General features: G+C 29.3%; 1 protein-coding gene across 13 annotated transcripts in view; it reads left to right on the top strand.

Moving 5' to 3' along the window:
• The window catches only part of LOC122520614 (CLIP-associating protein 1), a 38,499-nt gene that overhangs the window by 16,767 nt on the left and 8,836 nt on the right, over positions 1–12,896 (top strand). For 9 of the 13 annotated variants that reach the window (XM_043640818.1, XM_043640808.1, XM_043640800.1 and 6 more), the window contains exons 6-14: positions 9,471–9,502; positions 9,809–9,893; positions 10,509–10,580; positions 11,042–11,199; positions 11,277–11,513; positions 11,739–11,992; positions 12,055–12,239; positions 12,387–12,512; positions 12,752–12,862. In XM_043640818.1, the coding sequence (XP_043496753.1) occupies positions 9,471–9,502; positions 9,809–9,893; positions 10,509–10,580; positions 11,042–11,199; positions 11,277–11,513; positions 11,739–11,992; positions 12,055–12,239; positions 12,387–12,512; positions 12,752–12,862 (1,260 nt within the window). Of the gene's footprint in view, positions 1–6,826; positions 6,940–8,933; positions 9,344–9,470; positions 9,503–9,808; positions 9,894–10,508; positions 10,581–11,041; positions 11,200–11,276; positions 11,514–11,738; positions 11,993–12,054; positions 12,240–12,386; positions 12,513–12,751; positions 12,863–12,896 lie in introns of those variants that run through there. The other 4 variants (XM_043640848.1, XM_043640857.1, XM_043640831.1 and 1 more) reach the window with 4 other exon arrangements.

Below are 12,896 nucleotides of genomic sequence, written 5' to 3'. Positions count from 1 at the left end.
ATTTCATATCCTAATATAGAGATAAGATACTATGATAATTTATCAAAAAACAAATCCTGTAGTCGCATTATTAAACAGTATTCAACGTACGAGTTTGTATCGTGCTGCCATCCAGGAGAGACAAAGGTTAACACGTACTATACACCTTTGCAATTGCAAATTCACCTTCCGTTCAAACTCTCTTTCTGTTTCTTTTTTTCTCTATCTATCTATCTATCTATCTATTTCTCTCTCACCTTTTCTAGCTTCTTGCATACACGTTACTTCATGAATATTCAGCGAATACCGCTTCTTCGTCAATACGATAAGAATACTTCTTCGCGTACACAGTACTACCTGGCATTAGCTAATTTTAATTTAATTGCACTGTAATGCAACCTCTTCTTCATCAGACTCTTTCTTCTTTCCCGACAAGCGAGACCGAGCGTATTGCATCGACGATGAGCATGGAAACGCGATGGCTTGCGAGAGAGTACTTGTGCGCTCTTTAAAAACCTATGATCTATCTTTCTTTTTCATTCATTCATTCTTTTTTGCCGCTCTTTTTTTTAAATGAACCAAGTGACCTGAAATTCTTTTGTCGTCGATTCTTTTTCGTAGATGATTCTTGTCGTGATCGTGCGTTCAAAGTTCATACGAGGCAAACTTCAAAACATTACAAAAATGATAACATTTACAAACGTCATTTTTTGTGTTGGAAGTATAATAGATTTCCTAATTCTTCTTATCTGTATCGCTTACATAATATTACGTTCGTAGAGTACTGTAGTATCGTAAATACGTACTATATATACACATATACAAATGCATGAGTACCGATAGATATACGGTAGTACGCAATATCGGCGGTATATTCTTTCAAACGTCGCCTGTAAAAAAAAATCTATACCAAGTTATAGAACATATCTCGCTCGAAATCGCCGGCCTTGTAACGTTGTACGACTACTGTCCCCTTCCTATCAGGAGTATTCAAATTTCGGTCGCAAATATTACGTGTCGCACCGGCAATCGAATACTTCACGTATTAAACCAGTAAAGAGAGAGAGAGAGTCTTCTAGTGTAAATATGAGGCTTTCGATCATTCTGATATGAAAAAAAGAGAAAGAAATAAGAAAGAGAAGACGCGATCCAATGATTCACGTCACGCGTGGATTCTGCTAATGATCACGTAATCGATCTTCTGTTTCTTCTAATGACAATAAGAATGAAACGAAGAAGAGAGAGAAAAAAAATGGAAAGGAATCCTCATGTTATAACTTCCTCCTACGTAATGTTATAGCTTCGTGGAAAATACAATACGACGATCTAAGGATTTTGTTTAATCGAGGTCTTTTCATTTCTCAAGTTTCACATCAAATTCATATTGATGATTAATTTAATCCTCTATAAATTAATTTTTTTTTTTTTAATTATCTACAAAAATATTAAATTGCCCGAAAAGTTAGTGCTGGGTTATAAATCCATATTCGATTAATATTTTTAATATATTTTATATATAAATTTATTTCAAAGTCAACACAAAATTTCTAGGCAACCTATTACTTATACCATTAGATTGCTCAGAAAATACGTGTGCCGATTTATAAATATATTATAAAAATATTTTTAAGTATTATATACGTTACGGTCAATGTGTTTAACGTGGATATTTAGTAGTATTACTAGTTTAATTTAGTTTAGTACTTTTTAAAAACATTACACATTTTGAATATAAAATAATAATTTATTTCGTAACCAATAAAATAAAACAAAACATAAAAAGTAGATATGCAAGTTTGTAATTAAAGTTACATACAAGGCATTATAAAGGTCGCCTTGACCGATTACGAATATAATAGAGTGCAAGTTATTATATTATTTATTATATTTGATAGTGTTTACTTAAATTTTTATATTACCAGTTTTCCAAAATTTGTATTATTTTTCTGTAATTATTAATATAGTATGATATGCACTATATCTTTGTATATAATAACTGATTAACAATACGTTAACCCTTTTATATTTCGCTTATTTTTAATATATAATTAGACTTAATAGAGAAAATTTAGCATTTTTATAAAAAAACTAATTTTTATTTTATATTTTTATTAGATATTTATAAGAAAATATTAAACTTCTTTTTTAGCATAACTAAAAACAAGCAATGTTTGGCAATGATGCTGGTAGTAAAAATTTAAAGAGTTAATATATATTTTATTGGTATTGGTCGATAACTCTCGGTAATTATGTAGGAGTGTCGTATTGCGATACGAGACATGAATAGTTAAAATCCTTCATACATATTTACTTATCAATATTCGTCAAATTTGTCACGATGGTTCTTGATTCCTCTGCTTTATAACTCGCGTCGTAATTCGTCGTTCGTCGTTTACATTCAAACGGACAAGCTGAAGGAGCGTGACTAGGAGAACCTAGTCAGCTTTCTTCGTTATACTCTCTGTCAGCTAACCAACATGTCCGTTCTTTCCTTCATGCTGTTACACCTCGTGAATACGCATCGATCACGATTAGGTCATACATGGGCTCGGCAGAAGTCACGATGGTTTGGCTGATCTCAAAGATATTAATAGAACTCAAAATAACCGTGAAAAGATAATTGTCTAACATCTTTTTCGATCGATCAAACAATTGTCATTTCCGTTTGTAATTTTAAATAACTTCTAATTCAAGTTCTTTTTTCTTTCGAGATTCTTCATAAACCGAAGTAGCCTTATTTGAATTTTTAAGTTTTTCTTTTGTCTTAATCCCCTCTTTTTAATCCAATGAATAGAAATTATTCATTTATTATGTATGCTACGGGGTATCCTAAAAGTTTTAAAGCAAATGAAAAGAGATGATAGAAAAAATAATTTCCAATAAAAAAGTCTTATGTATTATTATCTAATTCTGTGCCATTTTCAAGTTTAGAAAAATTAAAATAGCTGCCTTTGTATTGAAAAATAAAAATGAATTTATTCCATATCATTAGAAATTTTTTTTTTAAATAATTTAGCCATAAATATTCTAATGTGAAAATCATATTTAACAAAACTACCCCTAGATTTCAGTCTTAAAAACAATAATATGAAGTAAGAGCTTCGATTAAATTTATTTACAGTAAGAAAAACGGCATTTTTTACATCTTAAAAAATTCTATTTTAATACATAATAAGTATACACTGACAAAGAAAATTATGTTTGATTTACGTTGGAGCGCATTTGATTATTACAAAGAAACACACACGTATAACTTAAAAACAATGAGGAATCGATATACATGAAGCTTTCTTTGTTGGAAATAAACCTCCCTTATTACTTCCTTTATATTGATCCATGACTTTAGAGACGTTGAAAAGATTTAATTGACAATCGAAATTAATTGAAAGTTAGATAGTAAATCCATCTTAATCACGCGACTTCGTTGTCTCTACGGTATAAATCGTAGACACGTGAACACGTGCACAAAAAGTGAAAGGTAGTGCCGGCTAAGGTGGTATATAACGTAGTATGCACAGTTTTACGTAGCACGATACGTACAATCAAATATGAAATACAGAATGTTGCTGGTGCCCTTTTTATCATTGACCGGACGTTCTTTAACTGATGCCCTGTTAACTTTCAGCTCACTCGATTGACTTGACTTCGGTACGTGGTGTAACTTGAGAACTCACGTTTATAACGTTATAAACAACGAATGTAATCGCGACCATAATCGCGGTCAAAGAATTATCAAAGAAAATTGTATCTCTCTCAATATCTACTTTTACAGGCACGATCAGTAAGACGCAAAGAGACAAACGTTGTTTCAATTTAAATAAAACTAAACGACGCTAAACAGTTTAGATACGAGATTTTATAATTAACATAATCAATGTAGCATATTATCTCAAGTTAAAACAACGGTACGTATCATTGAAGTTTCTATCCTTAAACTTTTCTTGCTTGAGAACGTTAGATTATAAAAATAAATAAAATAAAAAGAAAAAAAAAGAATAGACGATCGTTGTTATTCACTGAGCAAAAGCTTCCGATTAGATGCGTTATAAAAAAAAAATAAAAAAGAATTATGGACGAAGATGGGAATGCAAATTATTGTAGATCAGAATTATCTTTGAATTTTAGTTTTAAGTTTGTGATGGCTGACGATATACGGTATAAACGTATGTTTACGTACGATAATATGCAACGTATATGCAATATTATGTAATGTGTCGGCTGTGCCATTATCACCTTCCTTATGTATCTTAGTAAATACGAACACGTACGTACGTTAGCGTAGGCGTAGCCAATTTTCCTTAGCAACGTTTCATGTATAAATGAACGATTTGTGGGTTCGATGTTCCTCTTCTTGAACTAATATGAAATTCAATAGCCGGTATCATTGTCATGCGTGAGAAATACTCCGAATCGTTTATTTTATTCTAATCCTCTCTTCCCATCTATGCTAAACATATAACCTCCACGAAATCGGTAAATTTGTACTCTAGTAATAGTGCCATGATAATATATATTAGTTTTTTTTTTATAAATATTAAGAAATAAATATATGATAGAATATATACTATACTATAAATAATAAAAATACTGTATATTGTTATATTAAATTATATTATATTATATTATATATATATTTATACATATACATACATAAGAATGTCCCAAAAGTCGCTTTACCAAATTGAAAAATTATACATTTTGTTTGGCAACTATTTGAAGTTACGACATAGTAGGCCCATATTGAAACATTATAGCTGAAGATTCATAGCTTGAAATAAAAAATAAAATATTATAATTACTAAATATATATGTACACAACATTATAACAGTTTTTATTACTGTATACTATTAGTATATATTATTATAGTAGTTTATAATAGTATATTTTATTATACAATAATACACTAAATAATAATATACAGCAATATAGTAAATACTCATTATACCATACAAAATTGTAAAAAATATCAAAATTATCTTGAATGATCGATCTACGATTTGCATAAATTTTTTTCATTTTACACCGACTTCATTTTCTGTGAAGTTTCTTATTTTTTTCTATTTCACCTCATCTATTTACGTCGTTTTGTTATTTCGACGAAGGTCACACCAAGCTTTGAGAGAGATCTATCGAAAATAGACGCTATGGAATTTATTTGTATCTTATACATCTTTTTCTTTACTCGTATTTCGTGTTACGCAAAAAAATCATAGAATCTAGCGAGAGTATGTACAATTATACATAAGTCCCGACATTAACGACTTACAATTCGCCGAAGATTGTCGCATGGAGGAAATTCCTGACTATCGGCATTGTCGATTGAATGCCCGTTAATAACGTTCACGTTGCCTCTTTTGCTTTCTCCTGAGAACTCCGTTGACATCAATGTAAAAATATATTCCGAGTAGAAAACATTTTCTAATTCTTCTCCGTTTACCTTTCGTATCGTCAATTCCAAGAAGATCACAGGCTTGAAATTAAAATTGAGTCACGTCATTTTGTAAAATAGAAACGACACCTAAATATCATCGATTTTTTTTATATGCGATCTATACGAAAAGTAGTCATTTTTTTTAACTTTTTCACTGTTAAAAAATAATCTTTGTTATTGGGTAAATTTCTGGTTACAACATATGGAATTGTAATGGTTCGTTTCTACCGTATTTATTATATGGATTATAAAGGAATTGATAACAGGACACAGTCCTAATAAAAGAAGAAGAAGAAGAAGAAGATAAAAAAGATTATGTATATCTCAGAGTGTGAAACAACTATTGCTCTGCTCGTCCTTTTTAAATCCTGGCTGGCGCCTCAGCCAAAAATATTACCTCCAAGTCTAGACACACAAATGAGCCGGTCATTTGCCAAATCGATTAACTTTACAAAAGAAAATAAAGTTATATCATTTATTATTCAAAGATCATAAAAATTTTTGTCATTTTTTAGCGTTAAGCTTAATTTTAGAAATTTATTTCAAATAAAAACAATTTTTTTTATCAAACGCTCTAATACTAAAACTTTTAAAAATGCTGAAAGTGGAGTTAATTAAGTCTGTAAACGGTCTAAATAATTATTATTTTACATATAAAAAATATCCTTGTAATTTCAAGATTTCTTGTACAGTGTTGAACAAAAGTACTTTCATATATTATATGTAATATTATCTGTAAAAAGAAACTAGCTTTTGATAATTAATAATTATTTATAATTAAAAACGAGCCTTTATACATTTTTCATTATTTTTTATTTATTTGCTTTTTTCATACACTAATTAAAAATAGTTTTGTAACTAAAAGCCTATACGTTGTTATTATTTATTTATTTTACGTTGTTTATCATTTATTTATTCCGTTTTATTATATACTAATTAAAAATATTTATAATTCTTTTTTAAAATATATCTGCTTATAAACTTAAAATTTAAAAGACATATTTTTAAATAAAATTTAATAAAAAATCGTACTTACAAATTTATTAAGGATAGTATTTTGCAAAAAAATGGTAGTAGTATATATCAATATTTTTGTTTGATACTATCCATGTAAATTTTCCCTTTTATTTTATTCCACGATCTTTAATTGGGTAACCTCGATATCATGCCGTGTAATCAAGAAATGAAACTTATAGTAATAGGAAGTGGGAAACGGAAAGATGAAAAGGAATTTCCGATAGAGATTCGCATCGCATGTTCCCTCCCTATGTGTTATCTGGACCCTCGTGATCGAAGCATTTGGGGCAACGATGGAGGAAGAGAGCTTTGTGGTGTTGCCTCTTCCCCCACCTCTTTTTCTCTTGGCCAAACCTGGGGAGTCTTTCGACGAGACACGCCGCAGTTTAGTTTGCTTCGCGAGTCGAGTCGCGAACAACTTGCGAATCGGTCGTAAAAGTGTCGAACTTCGTGCAATTTATTACAATATATCTAGAAATTCATGAAGCCTCGGTGTATTTGTATAATGATTGTATATAAATCTTTATGTATTAGGTGTAGTAATTATGTTCGGTGCCTTTTTCTAAACAAATTTATTTATAAAGTAATCATGTATCTGTTATTCTTTGAAATGGTCTCCATTATTTTCGATGACTTTTGTCCATTTTTTAGGCAATTGCCAAATTCATTGGCAAAAAAATGGCGATTTTGATAAAATGAATATAATATCAAGGCACCGAAGTATTTACTACAAATAATTATATGCAAATATATTCGTACCGATGGAACACGCGTTGATTCACACTTACTAAATAGATTTTTGTTTGTAGCATTTTAATTTTTTTTGGGTAGAGGTGCGGGGAGGGGACTCAATTGTGCGTTTATTACATTTGACGTAATTATTTACACTTTCGTTTTTATTCCCTTCTCTATTCTCTTCTGTAAAATGTTTTACGTCATTAGCAATAATTATTCCTGCTTATGTAGATACGGTTCTATGTAATATTTAACTTTATCTTCGTATTCATACACATTAAATGCTTTCAGGTGGTCGATGACGGACGTAAACAAAATTCATTTGCTATTAGTTACATGGTATATATTTTTATGTTTTTTTTTTCTATTGTCCTTGTCCGTTCTGATAGGCATAGATTATTCGAAGCTCTTATAATAAAAATTAGAGTCGTGTAACGATTGAACGTAACAAATGTATGTGGCCGTGAGTAAATGCTAAAGCGCGTATATGCTCAAATAAAGGAAAACAAAACAAAAAAAATAGAAGCAATAATGTACGTTAAAAGTGATAAAGAGATGGTAAAAATATTGACTCGTGGTTTAAACATATATATATCTTATAAGAATAAATATCGATCGGAGTAAAACCGCAAGTGTATATTAAAAATATATCTTTTGTGTTTATTTTTTATTATTCAAGACTGGTACAAACACGTGCTTCAATTCCCCTCGTAGTCACATTGCGTCTTTAGTCCTTTCTCTTTGTTGTGTCGCATCAATCGAGGGTCCCAGGGCTGTATTAAAATTAAATATCTCCCCGACTATCCATTGTTCGTTCTTCTTTTGAATGTTAAGAGAAATAAGATCAATTTAACCATATATTTTTCAAGAAAAAAAATAATAATCCTTATTGTTACTACATCATCTAGTAGAAATGTTTAATCTTTCTTTAAATATTTTATTTATATTTCATTTATTTCAAAAATTAGAAAAATAGAACCCAATGTTATTTGAATTTCTTAATTTCAATTTTGAAGTAAACAAATTATACTTTCTTCAAGTAAAAGTACTAATCCTTATTGTAGCAATATTTTATATTATAAAATGTTGATTTTTTCTTAAATGTCTTAATAATATTTCGTTTCATCGCAAATTGATAACAGCCTAATGTAAACCGAATTTCTATTCGATGCCAATTATCTTGTGTGTTTATCCTAAAATATATCGTTCGTTTAATTATCTCGCCTTTCATGTGATAATTGTCAACAAAATCTCGATTTCTTAATTTAAAGTTGATTAATTCATGAATAAATTTGTGTGCTTATTTTAATATTTTATGAGTAAATATTTTCTTGTTAATATAGAGAAGAAATAAATTTTGAAAAGAACGTTTCGTGATAATGTAAACTTCAGTTACGTGCTTTTTGAAGGTTGCGTCGCCTCGTGTTTATTTCACATATCTCATACAAATGATATTGTTTCTAGAATTTAGTTAGTCTTAAATAATCCATAGTTAATATTAGCAATTAAATTAGAGTTGTCGTTAAGAGAGCGTGGATAGAAAATAATCTTCGAAATAAAATGAAGGGGCACTTTCACTGCACGTGTACACGCAATGAATTAAGAATTTCTCTTTAGAAGTGAGAAATACGTTACACTTTCTTCAATTTTTTTTATCCAATGTGATGTAAAGTATCATGATGATCCTAATCGCGTCGGTGTAATCTAAAAGAGAGAGAAAACGATTATTCTGTATGTACTTCGAGTATATAAATAAAAGGAAACTTTCAGAGACTTTTAAGATTTTATTTGGAACAATATTTATGAAATATACAAATAACTATATATTGTATAAAATCTATACAATGTATAAAAAGTGTTATCATGAAAATATCGCGTGAGTTATGTTACTTTTATAGACATAAATTAAAAAGTATAAAAGAAAAAGTACATTGATTTCAAAAAAAATATATATATCCTTTTAAGTGTGTTCGAAATGAATGGTAATGAAATATTGGTTCCAAGTGGACATCGTTGTCCACATCGTGGATTAAAGAAGTATCCTAGTATCGACAAAAAGATATGGGATGCTAGTAGTAAATGGATTCTTCAATGGGATAATATCGTTAAACATCCTGGTGCAAGAGCTAGAGGATGTCATTGCGATATACATAAACCGCCATGGTTATATCCTGAATTAGGTACATTCATTGTTATCCATACTGTTTCTCGATAACTATCACTAACTATATTTTTTCTAGCTGTTTTGTTTCTCTCAAATTATAAAATATATATATATATATATATATATATTTTTTTTTGTTGCAGTTGGTAAAGACACAGATGAGCCTGACAGAGCGGTAAATAATGATATACACTTTTTAACCCTTTTTATACTACCGATAACTACAGTTACCTAATGTTCGATGCTCATTGCATACTATCAATGACTATAGTCATCCAATGTTGTAAACTTTGCAGTACCTTATTGGTGACTATAGTAACCCACTGATATTTAAATTTAAAATTAAATTAGATTTAAAATTATTAATATCTGAACATCTTAAAACGAATTCAATTCTAATATCTCATAGTTGTATCAAAAGGGTTCATTCATAATAGAGATGGAAAAATCTTTTACAAATCTAAGTGTTTCTACATTGCAGATTAAATCAGCACCTTTGAAAAGAACGGCTGCACCTCTCAAAAGAGGCCAATTTGGCCCAGCAAAGACACCAAGTTCTGCATTAGGTATATACAAGATTTTTAATGTTTATTGACCTGCAATAACTGCATATAATTATTATCATAAGTGGATAATGTGTTGGTGTAACAAAATCAATGCATTCAAAAAAAGCAATACATTTTTTATAGTTTGTATTTAAGCTTGCATCATTATTTATTTAAAATGCATTTGTATATTCTACACAATTTAATTTGTTTAGCATATTTAACATATTATTTTCATGTAAATTTTATACTTATCGTAATGTTATTAACAATACATAGACATTTATTAATAATTACTTTTAGAACATCTATCATGTATCTTTTTTTGTTTTTTTTTTTTCACTGGCTTTGATTGATATTTTTACTAAACATAATTTTCATACACACATTTATCTTGATAAATTTTAATTATTTCATATATGTGTCGTAATTTGTCTGTTAACATTATAAAAGTAGCACATTTTCATGCATTTGCTGCACATTTGTGCGCTGGAATATAATATGATCCTTATGCTTATTTATTATTGCATTGCTATTTAATCATAATATATTATTTTTTAAAGTTTTGTTACTCAAGCATCAATAAGGTATTCATGTTTTGCTAATAAGATTGCTAACAATTTGCTTGCATGACAGCTACGTCCATACATGCAACGGTTCTACGAGCAACAACCGTCAGTAGGTCTATGTCACATAGATCAACATCAGGTATCTACAATTTTTATTGGCAATTGCTACTTTAGTATTATATTGTTATCTTCTAATTAAATATATACATATAACTGCTAGAGTAGTAAATATTGATAAATTATTAAAGTAATAACTAAATAATCATTCTATGCAAAAGCTTATTTGAATAGAACAAGTTATGTTGATCATTTAACTATGTGTATTTTGTTTTTATGGTTTTTATCTATATGTTGTGTGATTGTTTCCACTATTGCATATAAACACATAAATGTTATAGTAAGATGCTTTTTTATAATTATATTATAATTCTATTATTTTATTTTTAAGTTTAAATATACAAAAATTTTAATAGAGTAATTTGTCCAATAGTTCTATTTCAAATCTGAATGACGACTTTGTTATTGATAAATTTGATGTGTTATAATATACAATAAAATATATACCTATTTATTTTTATTTTAACTTTGTAAAATACCTAGGTCAAGCTGGTGCTGTAGATGAAGAAACATTTTTAACATCGTTTGAGGATGTATCAACGGTTAATTTATTCTCTGCAAAGGATTTGGAAGAACAAATGAAAAATATTAAAGATATTATTGGAGATGATAAGAAGGATTGGAAACAAAGAACAGAGAGTGTATGCATCTTTAAAATTTATGCTATTGCGCAATTTTATGCCATTATACAAGTTATATATAAATTGTATCCTTACAGATGAAAAAACTTCGAGCAATTGTTCTTGCCGGTGGTATGAACTATGAGAATTTTTTGGATTGTCTTAAAAGTATACAGCGACCATTTGAAACTGCATGTGCAGATCTTAGGTCACAGGTTGTTAGAGAAGCTTGTATTACTTTGGCATTTCTGAGTCAGCATTTAAAGACCAAGTTTGCCAGTTTCGGAGAAGCAGTTCTTTTGACTCTAATGAACCTCATACAGAATAGTGCCAAGGTAATAATGTTGATACTCTATTTGCGAATAATATATAATTAGTAAATATATGTATAGATAATATATTTTTTGAAAATAGATAAAAAATAAACAAATCCATTAATGCGTTTGTAAATCTTGCTTTCCAAATAGAAAATTCAATTATGTTAAGTTATTTAGTTGACAATTAATAACATGAAAGAACTAAATTAACATATATCATTATTATATTTGTTACATCATTAGGTCGTGGCAACAGCAGGGGCCGTAGCAGTTAGGTTTATCCTTCAAAATACACATTGCAGTCGATTCATCCCAATCATTACATCTTCGTTAAATAGCAAGAGTAAAGACATTCGTCGGGCTTCGTGTGAATATTTAAATTCAATTTTACAAACGTGGCCTACTCAAATGTTGCAAAAACATGTAATGGTGTTGCAAGAGGCTATTAAAAAAGGAATCGCTGATTCTGATTCTGAGGCAAGAGTATTCGCCCGAAAGTAAGTATCGATGAATTATATTTCTCTCAAACAGATTATAATTCTTAGTCTTATCTGTTTAGATCGTATTGGGCTTTTAAAGAGCATTTTCCGGAACAAGCAGAGATACTTCTCAACAGTCTTGATGCAACATACAAGCGTTCACTGATGTCTCTTAGTAACAGCGGAAGCATCAACAGTTTAAATGTAGTAACACGATCAACAAGCGTTAGTCCAAGAGCATCAAGACCTGTGTTAAGTGCCACAGGTAGATATTTTAATTAATAATACAAAAATGTTTAAAAAAAAATAAAAAAGAAAATTAGTTATCGGAGAATCAATGATTAAAATAAAATCTATATTGTTCTTTTTTTCATGCTGCTTTATGTCTCTTCTTTGCATTAAATATACAAAGGTAGTACAGAAAACTTACATCAGACACCAGGCCAACCTCATGGCCCTCTCAGACGTACTCCGTCGTTACCTCGTTCATATCGTCAGTCTGGTATCCCAATTCTACAAAGACCCACAGATAATCATTGTAATTGCATCATTGTAATTATTTTATGTTTTATGCAATTTTTCTACATTACATATTTCTATTTAAAATATAGAATTGTAATTACTTTTACGATCATTAGTATTATTGTTAATTTACAGACACTTTGTGCTTGGGCCCACATGAAATATTTATATATGTTTATTGTAATGTTTATTATAATGTTATTGATTGTTAACATTTTTTTAGATGCAAAAATTATGTTGTTCATGTTTTTACAGATCGAGTCACGCCGGGTGTTAGATCTACTAGTGCGATAGATTTACAAGCTGCCCAAAGAGCTAAAGCAAGATTGACATATGGAAATATGAGTAGATATAAAGCTACACTTCGTAAGTATTTAAATATTTATTTTATATTATTTTA

The sequence above is a fragment of the Polistes fuscatus genome, unplaced genomic scaffold, assembly GCF_010416935.1.
Source record: "Polistes fuscatus isolate 324 unplaced genomic scaffold, CU_Pfus_HIC Scaffold1, whole genome shotgun sequence".
In the NCBI taxonomy this organism is placed as follows: domain Eukaryota; kingdom Metazoa; phylum Arthropoda; class Insecta; order Hymenoptera; family Vespidae; genus Polistes; species Polistes fuscatus.
Note: the sequence above shows the minus strand (reverse complement) of the source record. Positions and strands in the feature narration are given on the sequence as shown.